This window comes from Symphodus melops (assembly GCF_947650265.1).
Source record: "Symphodus melops genome assembly, chromosome: 10".
NCBI classification, from domain to species: Eukaryota; Metazoa; Chordata; class Actinopteri; order Labriformes; family Labridae; genus Symphodus; species Symphodus melops.
The window spans coordinates 6145126-6170039 of NC_136700.1; the positions used below are offsets into that span (position 1 = coordinate 6145126).

The 24914-nt window shown below is 40.0% G+C and overlaps 1 protein-coding gene across 4 annotated transcripts in view; it reads right to left on the bottom strand.

Moving 5' to 3' along the window:
• robo1 (roundabout, axon guidance receptor, homolog 1) overlaps positions 1-24660 on the bottom strand; it is a 299362-nt gene extending 274702 nt beyond the window's left edge. For all 4 annotated transcript variants that reach the window (XM_079353570.1, XM_079353574.1, XM_079353569.1 and 1 more), the window contains exon 1: positions 24476-24660. In XM_079353570.1, the coding sequence (XP_079209696.1) occupies positions 24476-24480 (5 nt within the window). In that variant the 5' untranslated portion in view covers positions 24481-24660. The remainder of the gene's footprint in view (positions 1-24475) is intronic.
• Between the last annotated feature and the right edge of the window lie 254 nt (positions 24661-24914).

Here is a 24914-nt window from a genome sequence, read left to right on the forward strand (position 1 = left end):
GCTTGATTTAGCAGCTTTGGCTGACAGTCGGAGACCTGGGGCCTGTACTACGAAGTGAGTTCCACATACCCAGGGTCTCTTTGGGTGATCTTCACTAACCCTAACATACTGTCAGAGATCGTTCTTAACAGTACGAAGCTGGTTATTACAACCTTACAGATAAACCTAGAGTTGCCAAGAGTGCGTTCACGTAAAAGGGCGGCATTAGCTTCATTGAACCTATCACAATAATCACTGCGTCTGCAGTCAGCCAACAGTGATATCTACAAATACACAAAAACCACAAACTGTACTAACAATATAAATACGCTTAAGACAAACAGTCTCCCAAAGACTAAAGTTAGACAGCTGCGGAAACGAATGCAGAAAGAACAAAAGGGCATAGAAAAGGAAAATCAGCGAGTATTCACATGAAAACAGCAGCTCATTATATTTGTTCCATTGTTAGTTCATTTAGAGTTGACTATAATTACTCCTGTTTCTTCTCTGAACTTAATGTGATGCTCTGACTCTAAAGTGGCGAGTAGGCCCATAACACTTACTTTGAGAAGTTCTATTTCAGCTCCAGCTCTGACGATCACAAACAGAGCGGTCATGGACACATGAAAGCATTTTCTACGTTTGTGCATTGATGTACTTGTGTGGTATATGTGGGCACACACCAAGACAAATCCCTATCAACTGAAATGATTCTGAAATCAAACATCTCTGTGCACTGTTAGCTTTTCTGTATGAAATATTCTGGTTATGTAGTCACTACTATTTGAATTTGTAATGCATTTAAAATGAATGTAATTTGAGAGAAACCAGGTGACCATCGTGTTTTTCACCAAACATGTTGCAAGTTTAATATACATGGCATGTGTAACACACATTCTGCCCAAATAAACAATGTGAATCTAAAATCTCTACTTTGATTGCATTCACCCTGCATTAGAAAACAGGAAAACTAGTAGTGTTAAAGACACATAAGATCACTTTTCTAAATCCTGACTCCTTCATGAGTCATACAAAAAAGAATGTCTGAACACCTCAACACATGACATATTGTAGCACAAAGAAGAAGTCATTTTAATAATGGAGGATTCCTCTCATTCATCAAAGAGAGCTAACTTAGGTGTAGTGGAGATTCAGATGTTCATGCAGCTGTCAAAGGTGGAACCTTTTAAATGTCAATTTGCTGTTTGAATTCAGCCTCCTGATTCACAGGTCACATACTAATACACTGCAGCACCGCCCTGAGCCTGTGAGAGAAACACTGAGAATAGACTCCAGATGACTTCTTCTTTCAGATGGACTCCCTCTAAGCTTTGTGTTTGTGCTGTCAGATGCCGCCTTAGGTTACTGTTTGCCCTTCAGCTTAGAAGATCCCCAAACCACAACACCTTCATGCAGCTCTTTGTCACAGCAGGATCGAAGAAAATGTTTGGGATCTCTCTCTCTCTTTTTTTTTTTTTCTTTGGCAGTCCATTCCTCTCCAATAATTTTCTGTATTTTTCTGTGATGCTCAAACAACCTGATACCAAGTGCCTGGAGCGCTTACTCATCTGGAGTCAGGCCAAAGAGAGAGGAGAGGGAGGGACAGGGAGGAGAAGACAGAAAGGCAGAAATATGAAGACAGAGGGTGGGAGGGAGAGAGGGAGAGAAAATAAAGGAGGAAGGAGAGAGAGTTTTGTTCCACTCCCCGTTTGGAAGCGCAATTAGGACTGAACCAGCGAGCCTAAGTCTTAGTCTGTCCGAGTTTTCAGTACCCCCTTGAACAGATTGCCAGAGACAAGAGGGATGAAGACATAAAGAAAGGAAAGACCAAAGAAGAAAAATGGCTCCATTAACTGAATTGTTTCAATGTTACTTGCTGGAATTATGAACTTAGACATAAAAGGACTTTAATGTTGGTGCAATTTTGTGTCCTGTTGGAATGCTTTTAACGATTAATGCTCCTAATTTCCAGTGAAAGTAAATATCAATGTGAGTGTGAGTAAAGTGAGTGAGTATAGGGCCCACTTATTCGAGGCAATCTGTACTGTGCCTAAGCAAGCTTCACTTCGTCTCTTATCCAGGCCTTTTTATTTTTATCATCATCTGAACCTTGCTGCAGTTTTGAAGGCTAAATGCGAGTAGAATCCAGCAGTCAATCTCCAAGATTGTATGGAAAGTCTTCTAAGAGGATAGAATGTCCAGCAAACACATTAAGGCTGCAATCATTTAAGATGGGAGGTATGCACATATTCTGGCAACAAATTACGTTAGATATGACACTTCCATTTGTCAGATTCCATTAGTGAATAATTCCCTCCAACTACTGTATGACAAAAATGTTGCCATTAAAGTGATTGCTTATTGTTTAAAATGTATTGAAATATTTTGGTCTGTACTCTAAGTTCAAACCCATGACATGTTGTTCGCACACAACAGAAATATACTGAAGTTATCGTCAGTGGGCCATGGATATTCATGATATGATCCTGCAACCATGAGCACCTGTGAATGTGTTTAAGCTGTGCGCAGGATACCCTGATGACCATTTCAATTACAGTTATATTAAGACAAATATGGGGAAAATCTTGTAATAAATAACTTGATTATATTTAATTAATTTCACCATAATTATTTCAACACAATGTATTTTCTAGTCTTTTCCATTACTAACAATAGGAGAAGAACCAATGTTTCTTTCTCTTTTAGGTCATTTTTGACTGAAGTCTCTCCTGGTGTTTTTGTGAAGACAACGTCTCCTTCTTTACACTGAGATGAGTTGATGCTTCAGGCAAACAGGATCCCAGGATATCTGGGCTAAAGGAAAAACACAGAGGGGGTATTATGGAGGGTTACAGAACGACCTGTGAGAGGAAGAGAATGAAGAATAATGATTGTGAGACCTCTTCCTCTTCTTCCCTCATGCTGTGACAAGAAGCTACTCAAAGGTCAGCGAGGCAGCACCTTCTAAGGAAAAGGGTCGAGGCAACCTTAGAAAGTGTCCGACTGAAGAAAACACAAAACCAAGGGGGGTAACATTGAAGATGAATGAAAGTCAGGATACTAATCCAAGGAAAAAAATAGACAGATTTATTTTTGACAATGTGTAGCTAAATTTACCATGTCATTCCAATCAAAGGGGAGGATGTTAGTATGTAGGCAGGCAGTGAATGTGTTCTTGATCAAAGCCAGGATGTTAAAAATTCTAATCTTCCTCTTTGGTAGCCTGTACTGGTTGTATCACAAAGGGCAACGCAGCAGAACAAAGATCAAGATCAGTACAGGAAACAATGTACCAACAGGCTTAAAGAGGTTTTAGACGCTTGTGAAAAAGACTGAAATTAAACGCACAGTAAGTAAATTCTGCCGCCAGGGGGCTCTCAATCAAAACAATAACAAAAGGTGACATCGAGGTTGGCAGGGAAACCAAGAGGTCCTGATCAGTCAAGGCCTTGAGATCCTTTAATTTTAGATCTGCTTTCGGAGCAACTTTAGAAAAGCATCTAAACAAAAAAAACATGTAACTAAAGTACACAGGTACAGTGGAGGGAAGCTGTAATTTCTTGTCAGAAATTCTTTAAGTATCGAGACATTAACAGGTGAGTTCAAAACAGTGCTTATGTTTTGTAAGCACCTTTACAAGTGTGGTAAAGTCGGATTCATCGAGTATGTCTTTGGGGTTTTTTTTTTTCATGAGACCATCTGGACAACACTGGAAATCGATTTGAACGTGGAGAGGGCAAAGACAACGTAGCCTCCACACATTAAGCATTGAATAATTTTAATTAAGCTGGAGCGATTATTCCATTTATTTGACTGACGTGCTCTCATTAAAGGGCACTTAGATACTGCCTCTGCAAATGAAATGGTTTGTCCTTTTTTCATTCCAGTAAGTGATCCCAGCATGCGCTCTTTCACTGAGTCACTTACTGACATATTGCAACACAACCTCTTACCTCTGCATGCAATTAAACCTCCGGACATGCAACACATTCACTTTGCCTTATTAGAGAACAACCGACCTTCATTCTCGCAGCGAAAGTAGGCACTCAGACGTTTCCTCCGCAAATATTCTTGGATGTGTTCAAGAGTAAAAGCAGCTTTTCCCCCCCCCCCATTTTTCTCTGCTGTTGCGTTTTGCAGACTTGTGGCGTCAGCTAATCCTCCTCTGTGCTGCAGACGCTGTCAGCAAAAGAATGAACCGAGAGGCATTTCTGTCTGCTCCAAAAGCTGGATTACTGTAACAAGAAGATTACCCGTCTAACAACTGCAATAAGCTCGAAAAAACAAAGCTATCACAATGTGTCTCATCATGTGGTGATTAACAGTATTCTCTGCTCCTCTTGTATTAACACAATCCTGTGGTTCACATGATTAAATAACAAAGAATCCATGTAGTGCATATTTAAATAAGGCTCCAAATACAGTTTGGATTTTTTTTCACTATTATTTGTTTCCCCATCTAATTTTGCAGTCTGTTCTGACTGATGCTTGGGTATGAAACCAACATATTTGACTTATTACAAGTGAGGCCTGTTTCTTCAGGGTGCTGCTGTAATGATGATAAAGGATGGAGGAAACAGAGGTAGCTTGTCTGTCTAACACACCCCTGACTGAGGCCCCTCTGAGGTTCTGAGAGTGATCGGCTGCTGCGTTCCTCCTCCAGCCACTCATAAATCAAATAATTACATTGTGCTTCTTGAGGGGAGAGGAAACTTTTCCCATTAAGCCGCACTCATTAACCCACTTCTAAAATGTGCAAATGACTAACTTGGGGGGGGGGGGGGGGGGGGGGGGGGACTATGCTGTCATTTCCTTATCGCACAATACGAAAACCGAAAGCTTGCTTAACATGCAAAACACGAGACAGTTCTCACTCCAAGCAGTAAGCGATCATTTTGTTATCAATATTTTATGATATACATCAATTAACCTTGAACTGTCGGCGAGCGGCAGACAAATGCTCCCCGGTGATGCTGTCAGAGGAGTGTCTGTCACACTGAGCCGCAGTGATTGGCAGCGTTTTTAAGAGATGCTTTTAAAAGAGAAGGGTCCAGCTCGTCTTCTGCAGAAAAAACTGAACATCCTTCATTTTAGAGACGACTGCAGTCTGTAATTCAGTCCGCAGAGGGTTTTACTAAAGCTCTGAAAATCATCAAGAGTCACAGAGTGTCGTCTGCCATGGAATAGTGGTGATCAGAGGCTTTGATGCCTTTGTTCATGGGATGTGTCTTTAAAGTATGGGCAGAGTGGAATAGGAAAATCTACGGTCAAATATGTTTAATTATTGAACCATTTAATCGCGTTTTACATTAACACAGTCATTTAGAATGATTTCTATGTTTTCATTTTTTTAAAGTTTGTTATTGGACTGTATTGATGCCTTTATCTCAGAGACAGGACAGTGAATGTACACATGCACATACATACATTATATATATTGGTTGGTTGTATATTGGCGGTTGGTTTGTGCTCCCATTTACAGAGGCTATAGATCTAAAAGCAGGCAGCCGAGTTTGTATCTGAACTGTGACTGAAACATAAAACAACAGAAACACTCGTGAAAGTGTGAATAAAACTTTAGAAATTACGTTTCTCTAATGCTCTGGATGACACACACAATATGCATTTAATAACTAGGAGCAAGGCCTTATTATTATTAGTATGTTATTATTATAATCACATACTATTATTAATATTATTTCAGTCTTCACAGTTGGACAGACGAATGACCGGCGGAGGACTTTTCCTCTTCCCTCCTTTTTCTAAGACACTGATGTATTCATAACATTATCATCCGGTCCTTCTTTAGTTCAGACTTTTTTACAGTAACAATATAGTTTAAAGTATTTAAAGGAGTTCTGGCTGTAAAATCCTGAAGTTAGTAGAGTAAAGGTGCTAACTCTTTCATCCATTTGAAAGACGTTCCTGAGAAGAGCCAGAGGGTACGAGGCTCGTCAAATGGTCGCTTGTAGGTCTAACTCTTCAATTTCAAAGATAAATATCACGCTGGGACAAAGCCCCCGTCTCAGCCCCGCCATCACACGCCTGTCAGAAATGACAGAGGGAATACTTTGGTGCCGTTTGACATGAGACGCGGCCAGGACAGGCGAGAGTCTCTGATCACGTCTCACCGCTGATTACGGAGGAGAGCAGAGGGATAAGAGCCAGAGCAAAGCCAAGGGTCCCATTGATCACACAGATGCATTATGGGATGGTCAGAGCAAGGAGGAACAGTAAAGTGCCTTTATGTGTCGTTACATACAAGCAGTACTATGTTGTTTATCACAGACGCTGCCTGAGGGCTGCACCTCAGGAAGCGCCACTGTATCACCTCCAGACTCACAAAAGTCTGCACCGTTTATCTAAAATTACTTTGACACCTGATTTGTTCCTCGACCAAAGTTATGACTTTCTTGTAACATTGTCATGATTTTCGTTAGTTTTAAGGAATAAAAGGTAAAGATGATGTGACCAGCAGACTCCGAGCTGGAGGTGAGGCAGGTCAAATATGCACCTTTTCATAAATAAAGTGTTTCCTTCATGAATCAAAACAGACGAGCTATCAAAGAATTCAACCTCAGAATACACGTAAACTTATAGGAACAATGCTGTTTGTTGAACCAGACTTTGCATTGTGGGTTACAATGAGGCCTCTATATCGGGTATGATCATGCTCAATCAGTATTCAGACACCACTGCAAACTGGTGTAACCCCTATAAAGTGTGCACTATAGTGAGTAGTGTATGATTACAAATACAAAGAGAGAGGACCCAAAATGTCTTGATAATCCCCATTAAATGTAAACTGGAGCAGCTTCTGGTGTACAGACTTAGTCTCTCTGTCTTTAGTGTGTGATTTAAGACACAGACAAAGACTCCCTACAGCTTTTTGTCGAGTTGTTTCGCTACAACTTAAAAATAACTCACAGCCCAACATCTCGATTATTACAGTCACAAAACTTCTGTTGTCGTTTCAGCGAGTCAGCAAATGCAGGGAGAGTAAAACAGAACATTTGTGGCTGCAACAAATGAACACAAGTAAACACCTAAGTGAGGTGATATTTCTTTAAAGCCTCGAACTCTTTCCAATAACACTGCATGCATGTGACCTTTTCTACAAGGAGAGTAGTTTGCTGAACACTCACACGGATTAAGCAGGAAATCATTAAAACGGCCATTCTGGCAGACAGACTGAACACGTCAGAACAAGAGCCAAATGTTACTGCACCTTATGGAGTGTGAAAGGTTAACAGGGGAAAGAGCACACAGAGAACTACAGCCAGGAAACGAGGGGAGAAATATAATGAAACACTTGAATTGCACTATTATTCCTGCTTTTTTATTAGTCTTCATGCTCATGCATTTACTAAATATTTCAATTAGCCTGCAGAATCATCTTTGATTGAAGACTTTACTTTAAAAACTCTTCATGATTTATTACATACTAAAGCAGCAGTGAATATGATGATGTTTTTCGATCCACAGAATCCAAAGGGAAATGACTGGAGCTGCACATCTACAGTCTCACATCTTGTTTTGTCTGTGGTGGTGAAGTTGGGGAGCAGGTCCAGATGGCAGATAAATCAGTCAGAGCAGTGGAGCAACTCTGGGAATGTAAAATACCCTTGTCACATGGCCAATAATTGATATGGATAATTAGAAACTCTCTCACTCTCAGGAGGAAAACAGGAAATACAACTTTAACTGTCTGAGAAAGATGCACTCTGACTGTAGGTCAGATGGATGCTCAAAACCTTTAAGGACTGTTCAGCAGAAGACCATGATAAACGCAGAAACTGAAGTGAAACATTTGAAGACAGAATTATGGGATAAGGCCCTTGGATGTTTCAGTCACTGATGAAGCTGGGCAACAGTTTTATTAAATCACTTGTTATTACTCCCTTACTGTGCTGCTGCTTGCATGGGCATTATAATGGCTTCGAGTAAACTGTTCACAGGTAATATACTAATCATATGCAAGTATGAAGAGTATGTATAAGTGCTGAGTCACACAGCCTTTAATATGCACAGCACCACTTTAACTAACTGGGAAAGCCATTATTGTAGTTCATGATAAAAAAAAAAAGAGCATGTGGACCTTAGCCAGTATGGTGAGGTGTTACATAAACAAAACTGTGTTCAATGTAAAAGTCCCAATTGCTCATACAAGACCAAATAAGAAGCTGTTGGAACAGTTTTGGATCCTATAATAGACTTTTAAACCTCTTATTGTCATAGTATTTGTATTCATAGTTTTTAACATTTCTATTTGCTCAGACTTCAATACTTCCAGTTTAGACCACTGTGTCGATCACACTGAAAGACCCGGCCATATACAAGCGTTTTGATTATTCAAAACATTTAAATGTGTGGTCTCATACGTGTGTTGAACAAGCGACATTCTAAATGTTAATACAGCACATGTCAAATATTCCTTCTGTAAATATATTGTGGAGTAAAAGCTTCCTTAAAAGAGAGTGCCATCAAACTTCTCGTGAATTAGTTGGTCTCTGCTGTGTGTTTACATGAACAGGATGACCGTTCCTTCGGTTGATTTTTCCATCTGTGTAGTAGGATGTAATTTAAATGTTTTTTTTTTTACACTAAAAGGTCTGCAGCCATAGCTCATAGTTTTTTATTCCAGGACACACAGTGGTCACATTTTGTAAAAGGCATCACGTCAAATAAACACTTTTCCTCACTGTAGTAAGTAAGGAATCCATTTTCATGCTTTACTTGTAAGATTCTGAGCACATCTCGGGGTCTTTGCAGACGTTTTAAATCTTGGGTCCAATGGTTGTTTTATGAAGCATAAAACATGTGGCTGTTTATTCCAGCAATATGACTTGCATTTCCATTTGAAGTTCTTATCATTTGGCAGGATGTGTTTTGGCTCTGTGAGCAGTTTAAATCCAGCGATCCTGCATATTTCTGATGTATTGAGGACAAGGGGCTTTTTAATCCCAAAGGAACCTATCGAGATAAAGCAGAGCTCTGCTGGATTGTGCAGTATACTTCTAAAACTTTGCTTTTTATTGTAATGGTAATGATTTATCCCTGAATCTCAACATGAGTCTGCAGAGCCCGTTAAAGCAGAACTACCAGCTTGTGCAGTCAATATTCCCCACACTCGGCTGCTCATTTCTAAGTAGGGCAATGAAACACATTTTATCTCCCAAAGTCTGTAAACAAATATTGAATCCTCTGATAACATCGTCTCGATAAAGGTCAAATCCATAATAATACGATGATAAAGATGATGGGAGAAAAAGGATAAATCTTCATTAGCTCCTGGAGGAACTTTGAAAATAAGCCCTTATTGTAGTGTTATTTTCAGCAGCACTTTGATTCCCATTGCTGTCATTATAAATACAGTTCTGTTATTTGGTCTTTCAGTTTCTCAATGCACCCCCCCCCCCCATACATTTATGAACTCCTTCACCCATCCTCTCTACCCAGACCTCTCAAGTCATCAGAATAACTGTTAATGGCTGTTCCTCGTTGAGACTAATCTTATCTGGAATAACCTTCCTCTTAGTCTGAAGTGTTCCCCTTCTTTAGGCTTTTTAAAGAGCAGACTGAAGACACTCTATGCCCCATACATTGCAGTCCTTGAGTTTGCCCACCACCCCACCCTTTAGTTTCTTGATGCCCTAAAGGTCCAATGTGTATGATTATTGTTTTTCCATTTCACTGTTGACATTATGTCGCCTGTATCAGTTGTCAGTAAAGGGTTAAAGACACTGTAAGACAATATGATAAAGCAGAGTTATGGGGGCTTCAGCTTCTGTTCAAATCAAGAATATTACGACTTTTCTGAAGGCATGGAAACACAAACCAAAACATCAAACTCCAGATTGTTTTTTCAGCACAATTCAAGTATGACTTTTTTTTTTTTTTTTTTTTTTTTTAAGTATACATAATGTGAAAATCTGTTTTCTATCGTCTCTATCTTCTAAATCATTTTAGTTAAAAATGGGAAGCTAGCAAGATTTGCAAAGTCTTCTTCGGGCTCCTAAAGTATAATATTTTGATCAATGAATATGACTGTTAAAGTGAAACAAAAAAATCACTTCTGAAAACACCTGCAAATTTAATCTGTGTTTTTTTATTTAAATTTTTTATTCACGATGTCTTTGCATGCCTTTGCCTTTAAGTATTAAACCACCTGCACTTGTCATAAAATAGTGTGATATTAACAGAAAGGAGCAGTCGGATTTGCCCTTTACGAGAATGTGACTGGCAATCTCTCTGCATGACCCCGGCTTGGAAACATCCACAGACTGGGATTTGTAACCTTGGATACCTGAGAGCACACTCGATCTACTCTCTGCTGGGTACATTTCCTCTTATTTTCACGTTTTCAGCCGGTTGTATGGTCAGAAATCGGAAATTGACACTGCTGATTGTATAGTGACACAATGAAAAAAAACAACATTGCTATATTTTGTATGATTGGCTATCAGTCTCTACCTCCCTTTAGGAATGATTTTCTTGGCTCTGCCCTCTCCTCCTATGAGCTCCACGCCTTCAGCTGAATCCATGCTCCCCATCCCTGAAACCTCTCACACTCAATGACTCCATCAAAAGCCTGACAAAACACAGACAGGTCCCTCTCCATCACTCTGTGCTGTGGTGAAATGAGCTCAGGATCTGTACATTCAGGGTGAGGGGGCTTCATGGACAGTGATGGGATGCAGCCGTTTGCCTGTCCATAGAAACAAATGGTTGGCAACACACCTCATTTTCTTGTCTTTTTTTTTTTTTTTTAGTATTATTGAGATTTCTTACACACAAGACGAACATCAATCACTGTCAAAACTGCATACATTTTCATTTGACCTCGCTGCTTGATCGTTCAAACTAGTTGAAAGAGGAGGGTTATCAAAAGATTTCTAAAGACTTTTTAAATGGAAGGCACAACACTCAAAATCATGAAAAAAACATGTCACCAAATCAAACGTGGCAAAGCCCCCTGCATACAAAGAAATGATCTATCTGTCTAAGGCAACATACAGAGCCAGCATGAGGGAAATACTGCAAAACAGCAGTGACCACAACTTAAACTCTAGGCATTCGCTTAAACAGAAAAGTGTTAATTGCAGCTTAAATGGCCTCTTCTGCCTGCTAAACTGTTAAACTGCTTCTTTTCTCTTTAAACAAGATGGGTAGTTTGGAAGAGAAGAAATGATTCCACGGTGAGCTGCTGCTCAGAGAGAAAAGGGCATAATTAGTTTCCCGATCAATTTGCCAGGAAGAGGAGGGCAAAAATCAATAGTCCGATTATGCACGAGGACGTCATGCGCTTACATTGAGATCAAAACATCGATGATCTGAGCTGAAGCAACAAGGGCTCCATTTTGTACATGATCCAGAAGTCGTGTGGGAAGGAAAGGACCACGGTGAGAGAGAGCAGCGTGAATACAAAGAGAAGAATTGCGGCATGATATGTAAATGGAGACAAGTTATCATCCCCCCAGAACGTATGAAATGATGCTGGCTTTTATTTTCTCATTTGTAATCAATAATTGATTCTCTGTGGAGATCTTTAAAGAGTTTTCCTCTGAGAGTTCCTAGGTTTAAAAGCAAACAGGGTAAAAGGAGGGCGTGGTTTGGTGTTAGCTTAATGACTCAGGATTAATTGAAGGATCAAACAGCGACTGGTTAAAGATTTTTAAATGTTAAATACATTCATACCTTTTGGTCATGAAAGTGGACGTGAACTTGGCACTTGGTGAAGTATGGCAGACTACTAACTCGGGCTGTCACACTTGCAGGAATCTCCTGAAAAACAGCACGAGCTGTATATGTGAACGCAAACAGCCGGCTTCAACTGGAGTTTCTCTTGGCTTCCTTGAACTATTATGTCCATATTTGTGTGCTCCTTCTTACTCCATCTGCTTCGAGTCCACATCCACTACTTTTATCAGCAAGGAAGGGATCCAATCACAAGAGGTCCATTTGGATCCATGTGGAGATTCACTTTAATGTTAAGTATGAACTCAGAGCTTTGAACGGATCATAAAGAACATATTAAATGGTAAACAGGCTCTATACACTTGCTGGCCTGAGATGATTACAAATGTATTTTTCAATAAAGCATCTTCTTGTTTTTTCTCCTTTAAGGTCAAAGGATTAACATAGAGCTCATATCTCTGGACTGGCGCTATTGTAACTCACACAGAAGGTTTTCAAAGTACGGAATCAAAAAATCCGTCTGTGCTTTCTTTTTTTCCCCCCTCTCCACATAACACGCTGAAAATCATTCCGTGCCCCGTGAGTGGAGTCTCTGAAACCGAGTAAGTCTTATAGGTGTGAATTATGGCGCGAGCCTGAATGCGACACATTGTTCCGTCCCTTTCACACAGAACGGGAAGCAGCGGGCGGATAAGTAAGTGAGATGAAAGAGCTGTGCACCTGGCATGTCCGCGTACACATCTTTGATCCGCCGAGGCAAACATCAAAGCCTCTGTCGGGGGCTTTGTGTGGACGCCAGCCCGCCAAGCACTCGGAACCATAAGCACCAATCTACAGCGTAAATTGCAACTCAACAAGAGGGCAAGGCTTGAGAGAGACGGTTTGTTTCAGCAGCAGGGAATTGCAACAATTGCGCGGTCTCTTCAAAGCCAAAATAACTCCGACGAGATCAGTCCAGTTGCAATTAGAGAAACATGTCAGTGCCATTAAAACAGTGGAAGTGTTTCATGGAACATGAAATACACATCATGTATGCTCCTGTTGAGGCCCAACAAACAACGATGGACACATTGCAATTATTTCATTTATTAAATATATTTAATACATTGTATTACTGGTTGGCCACATCTGTAGTGAAGCATCAAACACCTGAGTTTGGGACAATCTAGTTATTTGAAACGACACGTCAACTATGTTGATGCGTCCTCCCAGTTCTAGAAAATAATTCTGGTTTGCTTTTTGTAGCTCATAAAGAGGCATTAATTTGTCTGTTTCATTACAAGCTAAAAACTCCTGACAGGAGCTTTAATTAAATGTTTTTGGGCCATCAGGCCAACATTTGCAATGTTCTATATTTGACAGATAACTGTGTCCCTGTAGGACTCCAACACTATTAATGAATAGTGTAGATGTGTGAGAAAATGTGTTTATGGGTCTTTCACAGACTCTTTTTTTAAAAGAAAAAGGAGGCATTGTTAGCAGTTCCCTGCCAACAAACTGTAACAAAATAGAGTCAGTACTGCGATGCAAATCAACAGCATTGACTTCATAAGCTTTGTATCTCTGTACCAACTTCACTTTAGTGAGAAACACAATTTCAATTAGCTCTTACAGCTGGAAAAAGCAATAACATGTGGTAGTAACAGATGCTTGTTTGACTCACAATCAAAGCTATCTAAATCCTTTTTCCTAATTACCTCAAGTTAATAAGGACCTTCAATGGAGGAATAATAGGGAGCAAAACGAGTGTAGGAATGAAAGCTTCTTTAAAAAAAATAGCCCAGAGAACTTTGAATACTTTGGAGAAGAGGTTAAAAAAATACATGTTTTAAAGAGAAGACACTCATAAAAGAAAACCTGGGGGAAAGGCATCAGAAGGTAAAATTAACACCTGTGTGGGAGGAAGGACTGACAATGTTACAATACTCTTGTAGTTAAACCAAATCAGACAGGACATGGTTCGAAGTAGACAGCTCTATAGAATATAAACCATGGTGATGTATGCAGCTTACATGTCGAGGTGAAGCTGCGAGTGTACCTGGAGCTTTTGTTGTATTGAGCAGCTGTTTGCATCACTAGGACAGATGTGCATCAGAAGAAGTGTGAACAAGAATATGAACGAATGATATCACAGACAGATTAGGCTTGCAATATGGTTGAATAAAAAAAACGTGAGAAAGTCTGTGTATACAATAGATGTGATGATTAAAAGTTCTCATGTAGAAGTTTTGTCTCTCATCAAGAGTCAATCTATTCTGAGATAAATATAAATCATTAAGAAGGTGCTTTATTTTTGTATTCATGTGGTTAATTGGCTACTGAGCACATACTGAAGGTGTGTGTTCTACCTGAGGTTCATCCGCAATGTGCTATTTAATTTATTCATTTGATTCTGTTCAATTTGTTAGTGGTTTTGCTTTGTTTTCTCATCAGTGGGATTTAATTAGCTGTGGGACAACAAGAAGCTGGTTCAGTCAGTAAGCGGCTGCAGTTCTGGCCCGCGTTTGGGGAGTACTTTGACAAGATGTAATTAAAATAGTAAATTTGCATTAAATTTAACAGTTCTCTAGAGGTCTTTCAACTAAACTCTAATTTAAATTGTGTTAATATTTTTCATCTTTCTTGTCAGTGAAAGTGCTGTTAACCGAGAGAAGAATATACTGCTTCTGTTACTGAACAAAAGGTATCCTTAATAATTGATTGATTTTTTATCCAGATGTATTGTAAAACAGTAGCCTATAGCATACAGTAAATACTATAATACAGACACTGACACCTGGAGGAGTCCATGGACCTGGGGCTGATGGAGATGACAGGAGTAAAAACAATAAAGTGTTCTTTGTGATGAATACACATGATTTATAACCTCGGTGAAAACATGGTAAACTATTCCAACAAAACCAATAACAAAAAGCCAAGGTTCCAGCCATTTCCTTGAACCTGTAGCTCAAAACTCTGTTGTGTGTGCTCCAGCCGTAACAGTTAAAAACATGAGATTGGACGCCCTTAAAATTGAGTTAAACAACAGATTGGTGACGAGGGATGTTCTTGGTCAACAATATTCTTGTTGGTTAAACAGAAAGGAAAGTTCATTTTGAGGAAAACACTGACGCAGCCTACTTGCAACTTTATCTCCACTTTCTTCATCAAAACACTGCCAGCAGCTCAGGATGCTAAACTCTGCAGTATAGAGCCAGCAGAAAGGGTCCATTAACCGGGGCTACAGACTTGAAAAGTGGTGGGTGGCTGGGATATAGTGTGAGAACAAAATTTCATTGGCAAAGTGGGCCAGCATTTAAAAGTATAACTGTGTTTAAGTAATTCTGATGTCAACATGGAGGGGGATGTCGTTGAACTATTTAGTCAGGTATTTCACAGATCCCTATTGTTGACCATGTTCCATGACTTTGAGGATTGTAGGGACAATATCAAAACAGAAGAAGGGTTTTGACAAAAGTTTTTGCTTAATATTCCCATAAAGGATGTAAATGATTCATCACGTAAAGGTGGCTGAAAGCTTCACTTTTCTAAGGTAAAATGTCAAACTGAGATTTGCGTCTACAGCTAGTTAGTTCCTTGGCTAGCTAAGACGCAGAGCTAATCAATAACTGCATAGTGAGCTAAGGACAGGTAGCTACAGTAGGGTAGGCTAATTTCGTTCCAACAGCAAAGTCTCCTGTGAATGAAATGACATATGTAGGTGAGAATCTTTTTACAAACAGTATAATGAAAGAAGAAAAATAACCATGTATGTCTATGTATATGGGAACTGTTGCCCCTTTTATGGTAAAGAGGGGTAATTAAACTTATTCAAAGGTCAAAAATCTCTCATACATAGTCTCTAATTTGATCAAAAATGTAAACCAACTTTCATATGAATAAAATAGCCATACAGTGAAGGATGTAAAAAAGAGAAATCCCACCAAGTGGCAGACCCAGACCAGAAGGAGTCGGCTCATTGTTCATCCTGAAGACAACCCACTGATGAGCTCCTCATTGAGCTGCAGGCTGGAAAAAATGGCTGACTACTGTCTCCAGCATAATTGGACAAATGAATCAATTACATCAATAGCAAATTACTACATTCGTAATTGATCTCTGAACAAATGCAGTATAGATCACTGCAGGGTTCGATAGCATACCACAATATTCATGTTACACCGAGCATATTCAGGAACTAATTAAATCTCAAAGGAGACGATCAATGTTTGAAGCAGCATGAGAGAGGTATTGATCGACCAATCGGGATCTCTTATAGCAATGATTAAGACTGCATGACATGATACACGCTTTAGTTTTGATTAATCTGTTACATCTTCTACAGAAAATAATACTCAGGTAGAAGCCACTGTAGAGAGCTTGTTCTCGTGAATCTCCCCCTGAATGCAAATACAATACCTCTATTATCTTTATTACTATATTTAGTTAAGTACATTTGGACTGTAAGTATGCACAGTGCTGAGGCCTTTCCAAAGCCTTCACAGCACAAAAGGAACATGTCAGCATGAGCGTGTACAAAGCAGCATGACTGTCGACGCCTTTAGTTACAAGGCTTCTTTCTGGTTTAAAAAAATGTTAATTAAAATGTTTTGTAGTTCTGTGGATAAAAAAAAAAAAAAAAAACTGCATATAAATTTGCCTGACTTACTTCGAAAGCAGGTCTCGTAAATTATTCATCTCTGTGACAAAGCTTCAGCATTTGATTGCATATCTTTATATCTTCTTTTCTTCCTTTTTTATCTTAAGCCACATTTTCCATGTCCATGTCCTAGAAAGCCAGAGTGCAACCGAAACAGTTGTGAAGAAGAGAAAAAGAAATTTTTCAGGCCAACTAGGAAACTGTTTAATGGATAAAAGTTTGAACGTCCTCATTTTGCGGTTTAAAAAGCTCATTATTTCAATAACAAAAATCATCCCAATGAAAGGCAGAGTCGGCTTTCACATTATCACCAAGGAAAGAAGACGGTATAGTGCACTTTGAAACAATGTTCTGTCTCTTTCTGAACAGATCTAGGGCACGCTGATTTGAAAATAAGCTTTAATAAGATTTATAGCAATGCTGGTAACTAAATTTATAGACGTGTATAAAAGAACACAGACTTTTGTTTAAACAGGATTTTGACAAAGTCCATGGTTTGATCTTCTTGTATTTGCTGAGCAGAATCACTTAAAAGCTTCAAGGTTCATCTCCCACATTCCCTGCTGAAATATTGGTTGTGTCATTTAACGCTGCTCTTCCTCTCCATTCCCCTCTTCACTGCTGACCTTTTTCTACTGTCCATGTCTCGGCGCTCATAGAGAGTATTCTGGCCACACTCCATCTCCTCCCAAATGAGGCCAAGTGAGGAAGTGAATCAATGTGTTTTTTCCCCTAGTCATAGGAAACAGCTGTCATGCTGTCGTTTGCTACAGAGCCGGGCTGACTTAATGCCAGAGCCGGCTGGGAGAGTCAGCGGGGAGGAGAGCGCTTCCCCTCTAAACCCATCACCTGAGTGAATTCCACTCGCAATGCCTCGCAGCTACGCTCACAGCGCAGGGACATAAACAAAGAGGCAGCCATACTCCAGCAGGGTTCCTCTACTGCTGGCACTGCTGCTGTATTTCACAATATCTGTCCTAATTAACCAAGGATCACTTTTATATGCCCTTGAATTGTTTTTTTAACTTTAATTTTGTACATTTTGAAGGTAAAGGTTCATGGTGATAGAATAATGATACAATGTCTTTTCATATTTAACATGGTGTGGAATTATGGCTCTAAGTTAGTCGGATCATTTAGCTCATGAATAAGAGTGCACTCTTGACGGTTGCATGTTAAAGACAGTACTGTTACACCTTTGTAACCACTCTCCAAACTTTGTGTCAGGAACTGAATGGTAAGGCGAAGTTGTGTCACCTTCAAGCTGACAGGGGAGGCAGTTTCCAATGCTCAACAAAGGCAATCAGACTGCATAAATTACACACTGGGACAGCAATACGATGGAGCTGATTGGTTCAATGTAAATGTGTAAAGGCTGTTTCATAAATGAGCTTCAATTTAATGAAGTCTTTGTGAATAAAGCTCTATTGACTCTTTCATTTAGTAACACTTCTCTGGTTGAAAACCAAGAATAACTTTGACATGTTTGATTCATTGTTTCTTTGTGGTGTCATGTCACTTTAATTCATCAACACAATGTAACCTCAGGAGCTGACTGCTTCCATTTCCCCCCAGAAGTGATACATAACAAATATTTGGTGGTGTTGAATGAGGTAAACCTAATTTAATCAATAGAGGAAATTCTTTAAAGTAGAAAAGCATAGGTGGAGTGGGGAGGTACCCCGTGTAAACTTCAAGCCTGCATTTCATTAGCACAACCTGACCTTATCGTCCCTGACTGAACCACATCTCCTACAGATACCGCCAGCATGCATAATGCACGTCTACCCTTTTTTGTCAGATGCTGCAGGGCAGAGCCTGGACCTCTCTCCAGGTACAGATCACCCCCCCCCCCCCTCCCTCCCCCTTTTTCCCTTTCACGCCACAGCTGTACACACAAATATTCAGGCACTTGGGCGTGAAAAAAAAAAAAAGCACACACAAAAAGACCCTCCTCTCTCCTTGTGTTCAACACCTCCTTGAGACTCTACAGCCCGAAACCCTCCTCTCAAAGCTGCAATGTTATGAGTCAGGAGGTGACTGTAAACAGGTCTACATACCGCACAAGAGACATGAGGTTTTATTTTACCAGGAAGCAATAAAATACTTGCAGAAATGTATGCATGAAAAAAAAAAAAACTTTAATTGTTTTGATTAGAGAAGGGGAGCGTTCATGTGCGTTTATGCATGAGCCTCATCTCAGTCTGTAGGTGTGTACAGTGCGTGTGAGCAGGATAGAGGGCGAGCATCTGTGCAAAGCTCAGAGACGAGCAGAGGCTCCCTGCTCCATATTCATGTGTTTCCCCATATGCGACCCTCCACTGTAAACAAAGAATATTAAACACACGGATACTCAGAGGCCGCCTAATGAACACATACACATATTACTCACAGTGTAATGAATCGATAGAGCCCCCTATTTCATCAAATATTTATTGGAGTAATATTCCTGAGCCGTTCACACAGAAGAGACCGCTCGCTCTGTCTGCAGAGTTTCACAGCAAACGGCCAAACACAGCCACTCATTACGAGACAGATATAAATTCTTGACTTAATGAAATGTATTAAGTCCATCAATCATCCCCTGCCAGGTAGATCAAATCACGAGAGAACTAATATTTAAAAGAGAGTATCATTTCCGATAACATTTCATTCTACTGTTAAGATTTTGCAGTATCAGAGAAATATAAGTTGCACCTATCTTCCTGTTTACCTCAATCGACACAAATATTTTAGTCATATCTCCAGATCTGTCACAATAAATGTACATTCCCATTAATCATCAAGAGTTACCTCCTCACTATGTGCGCCAGGACATCAGCAGAGCATGACAGCATTGTGGGGTAACCACTGCCGCAGACTCTTGTAATAGAAAAGCCTGCTGCCCACCCCCCGGAGACCCCAACGAAAAACCAGCTGACAGGTTCCAGGAGCCGCCTGCAAACCTCTGGAAAGCCCCTGAAAGCCAGAACACCTTGTAAAAGTGACGGACCGCAGCTGTCTCGGACTCTTTACACCCTCCTCGCCACCCATCTGCTGGGACAGACTCGCTTTCAAAACTCTCCACCTGGCTTTCAGCTCTTCCTCTCAAAGGCTAACACATGGATTCTTGTTCGTGTGTGTCAGAGAACCACAAATAAACCATGAATCCTTTAAAACAAAAAGTGACACTCATCTGAATGAGACTGTCTACCTGTGCAAAACATTGAGAAAAATATAATTCATTTCAGTTGTATGAATTAATTTAAACATTTTGCACGTAAACAAACTGCAGTGGAATCCCTCTGCCCTGTTAACGCTCGAGGACAAACAGCTATAGGGCTCCCTCTGTTGGCCTCTGTGCATCTATCTGCATGATAAAGTTCAGAAGCTCGTCTTCTCAGTCCCCCTCCTCGTTCTCCAGGAAATCCAGCAGAACGCTCGCATCCACCAATTTATCCCCATTCAAAGTACCATCTAAACGTTCTTTTTTTGACTTAAACACTTGTAACTTATAGATTTCCCTTGTGATTGAAATAATAATGATGTTTCACAAAATCAGTTTGTTCCTGAAAAACCAGACTTCAACGAACAATTATCTGTTTAGTTATAACAAATTCAGTGCCAAAGAAACCCTCCTTGGTGCTCCTTGTCTTTATCTGCAATGACCAGACTGCACTCAGCTGCTTCGCTTTCCTGCATCACCTGAACTGACTGCTGCATCCTGCATCCTGTTTCAATTAAATAACACTACCCCACACAATTTCCTCTGTCACTGTTACCATGAAGCCAACTTCTAAAACACACTCTTCTCGTTGGGATGAATTATTCATGGCCGATAGCAGCGAAGCCCTGATCATCCATCAACATCAGGAGTAAATACATAAACAAAAACTCTCACACAAAGTCAGCTCTAAATCTTAGTTGAGCTGTTTAGTTTGCAGCCTGTAACACACGATGCTGATTATTCCCCTCTCAGAGAAGTTGTGCAGGAACTCATATGGATTTAGTCAATTTACCTGCAGCTGAAGGAACTCAATTAATTTTCTGGGCAAGTACAGACATGGTGGAGAAGTGATTGTATTGGATAATGCTTTAAGTGGAAGTCACTTTAATATTGTTATTTAAAAACTTATTGCAGAAAGTTTGTGCGTTTATTGGAGCAAAACAAGAAACTTAATTATAGGGAAATTAAATAGATATGCTCTATCTATACCATTTTAAGATACCATTTTTCATTGCTGATTTAACAACAGACTTGAACATTGGCCAACACGTTTCACATCTGACAAGATCATCTTTAGAACCAGCAAAATATGTGTGTGTGTGTGTGTGTGTGTGTGTAAGACCATTACCAACTACTTCTACGACTATTGGTGACTGGTTGTTTTTTAAGATTATGCCTGATCTGTAGAGACAAGACGGAGGATAGAGGTGTAAGAAACAGTTTTGGAAAGAAAACAAGTCTTGTTTTTAATGGTTCAAAATTAAAACTACACAACCAATGCTAAGTCTGGAATAAGACAGTTTATTATCCCTCTTTAATCTCAGATCTTTTTAACGTTCTGTCTGTAAACATACATTTAGACAGCAAACATACTTTACAGCGGCTAAGCTGTGGTGAACACGGTCCACTGTCTCAGGCTGTCAATCCAAACAAGAAGATTATTTGTGCTCCCTGAAGAGCCGAAAGCAAAATACAAACGGCCACTTTGAGATCTTGACACAAAATCTATAGAGTCCAACATTATGAGTAGATCGGATGTCATGTTGAGTATTTGAGTCTTATGACAGGTTACAGAGCCACTTCACATTCAGGAATTACAAAAAAAAAAAAAAAAGTTCATACAGACACCTGCATAAACAGACTGATTCAGTGTGAGCACACGTTCAGGGTAGCTGAGCATGTGTTGAACCTCGACTTAAAACAACACCTGTAATATAGGTGAGAATCCCAAACAAAGCGGTTTGGTGCTCTGTCAACAGGACACCGGCCATCAGAGGGCCAACTGACATTTCAGATGGGACATGTGTTAACCTCCCAACATCCATCTTCTCAAATATTTATGGTATATGTATGAGTGTGAAGGGGCCGAGAGGAAATGAAGCGGAGAGGTGCGTTTGTAGACTACATAAATAATTGGACTGGAAAGGTTACATTTAGCATCAGCTGAACAGAAGATGTTTAATAAGATGTCAAGCAGAGGCATATTTGTAACCACAGCCAAGCATGTGTCCATTATGCTCTCCCACACATACGCACACATTTTTACCAAAACCATTAAATCCATTTCATGTCAGTAGTAGAAGTGAAAATGACAACATGCAACATTAGAGGGAAATAAAGCTGTTAAAAAGACAAATAGGATACATTTCATTCTAAGACAAATGTGATGAAATAAATGCTGAACTACCTCTGCAGGAGAGTCTGTAAAGTTCTCAACATAATATTCAAGCCTTAATTATTGTATAAAAAAAATCTGAGCGGTCTATCTCTGAGTTAATGATTTCACTGTATTCTGAGCACTAAGAGAAGTCGCATGGGAACCTTTTGCTCAACTAGCCTCATTTATAAGCTGCACAAAACCTGTCTCATTTATTTGTCAAAATTATTCAATAGCGCATGCCTCATTAATTAAAAAAATGAGTGCTTTGACTTTATCCACAGAGCAAATGCTATTTCGGCTACATTTGAAGTTTTTTCAGTCATACCATCAAATCAATGTGATCCAACAACATGTCATAATTTGTCTTTGTACAGTTAAAATCTGGAGCAGTTTTAATTCTCTGTAAATTCATATTTAAATAGGACTGCATAGGTTGGATGCAGTCATCTCCAGCACTATTCTTTGTGTGACCTTTCCTGCCAGGATGAGGATGCTCTTTTAAAAGAAATGGAAAGGCAGGAGCTGATGGAGCGATGTCTTTAATGAGGTTTTCTGGGGCTGTTGTCTCTCCATTTAATTAGACAATTATGCAGCCTCCTACGGAAGAAGGAGCATGCAGGGTCACAGGGGAGGGGGATGCAAGCGATGCCACAATGCCAACCCCGTCACACACAGAAGTACCGAGGCTAAATCGCAGGTGAGTCCCTCTGGGTCGAGCACAGACTGTCCATTTGGGAGCCATTAGAGCCACATCCTATTTAAATTCAGCTCGACTGTCTTTGTCCATCTTCATTGTGTTTTTTGATTAGGCTGGTAATTACAAACCTACAAAGACGCTGGATGAAACCAACACCAACACTGCTGCCGTCAGACACTGCTAACTAGCCATTTGATACTCCTACCTCTATGAAACTATTGTCTGCGGAGTATGATGCCAAGTAAACAAAGACTTTTGAAAGCAGCATATTAGAGTCTGCAGCAAGACTTCATTCCATCAGTGCCTCATTTTGCACCAGAGAATTATAATTACACATTCACCGCCATCTGGTACCCATGCTCGTCTCTGCCCATTCTTCGCCTGTGCCAAGGCAGGCTCCAGTTTCTTCCATGGCGAATTGCTTTAACCTTATGTCTTCTGTCCCGGTGGATGTGTCACTACACTACACGCTCAGACAGGCACAACCAAGAGCACAGCACAGCGGGTTTAAGATGTGTACAAGTGCGGTGAAGGTTGAGGTAGCGCGGATCCACTTCTAAAGAGGGGCCATAACTCACAGAGATGAATGGACGGAAATCTCAGCAAATGATGAGACAAAATTCATTCTGGTGATGAATGGAACGCTTCTTGGAGCAAAGCTATTTGTGCGTATGTCAGCACAACTGAATGTCCACTATTTCCTTTGTTTTGTCTTTTTTTTATTTTTTTTTATTTTTACCTGCTCTATAGATAAAAAGAATCCAGTTTTCAGCAGATTGCATTAATTCTATTAACTTAATGTTTTGGGAAATACACTTCCCTGCACGTCAAGAGTTACATGAGAAAATTAATGACACTATTATTATCCGTTTTATGTTACAGCCAGCAATGAGTAGCTTGGCCAAGCATACTAAGCATAACAGGGCAGAACCCGGTTCTACAGATACTGCATAGGTAGAAAGAAACACTGACAAAAACCTTTAAAACAATGTAATCACCATTATGGTAAGCTAAGCTAAACAGCCTTTACATTAGAGTTACAGAAATAAGAGTGGCGTCTGTTTTTTCGACTCCCACATCGAGTTCACATCAACTTTACATAAGAGAGAAAGTGACCAACGTGTGTGAAGCTTCTTGGAAGTTTGTGGGTTCTCCTTCATACATTTACACTGATGTTTGCAAAAGTCTGAGATAATCACAGGTGCAGCTCCCGAGCTGACCATGAATCATTATCATCAGCCTCCAATCTTTTAAATCCACATGTAATTCAGAATATGAGCGACATATCCCAGGGAAGTATCCGGCCAGCATAGTATGCATCATTTCTCACTTATACAAGTGCAGTCAGAGAATAAAAGAGAGGAAAACACTGTCCTACATAATACTGCATGAAAAAAACATCAATTCTTAGATCACTATAAGCTTCTCTATAAGGCAACAAATCCATCTTTTAACAGGTTTACCCTTCCACAAGCTCATGACTGATGATGGTGTACAATCTGGGTAAGTGAGCAACTAAATACTGGAGGGAATATGCTCCATGTGCCAGAGCTCATGCCAGCTGCCACAAAAGTCTCATATTTACATGCACTGTGTGGTGATGGTGGAATCACTTAGCTGGAGCATTATGGCGGCACACGACAGGGAACAGATACGCTCAGCAGCTGTTTCCTCCAGAACACCACAGCAATCAATTTCTCTCTATAATCAAACTAAACATGAGGTTGTAGGTCACAGCGATGTAAAACATTTAAGAGATTGAGCAACTTTTCCTTTGAAAGATGGATAGCTTTAAAAGGATAAAAAAAAACATCTGCTGGCTGCTTGAGAGGCATGTTTGCAAACATATTTTTCAGTGAGAGAATAAAAAGCAGATATTTGAAGCAGAAACTGGCAAAGCAATCTTTGCCCAAACATAAGAAACTTGGCCAAGTAGTCCAAGACACATCGTTTGAAGTCCACAGAGGAGAGAAAGTGACCCACTGAACCTTCTAACCACTGCAAATTATCTCTAAACTGTAGAGAACCATCAATCCAGCATTGAGGCTTTTGTAAACTTAGTTGAAGTAAAAGTACATTAACTTCAGAGCATCTTACTTCATGAGTAGAGTCTTGATTCAATCCTCTCCACAGGCCTCTTTATAGAGGGAAAAGCTCCATAGTCCATTGCTTTTTGATGATTTTCAAAGATATGATCCATCCATTTTGGCCCACTAAGAATGATAACATGTTGTTGTAGCAAGCTGCTTTAAACAATTAGCTTAAATAAGAACAGCAGTGCAGCCACTTGTCACACAGATCTCCCTGCTTTTCCATTTGGGATCATCAGATCACCTAGTCGCAGGGGTGTCAAACTCCAGTCCTGGAGGGCCGGCGTCCTCAGACTGTTAGATGTCTCCCTGCTTGAACGCAGCTGAATCCAATGAGTGACTCGTTATCAGGCTTCTGCAGAGCTTAATTACAACACATTGTTTTAAAGCAGGTGTGTTAGAGCAGGGAGACATCTAAAAGTCTGAGGAAGCCGGCCCTCGAGAGT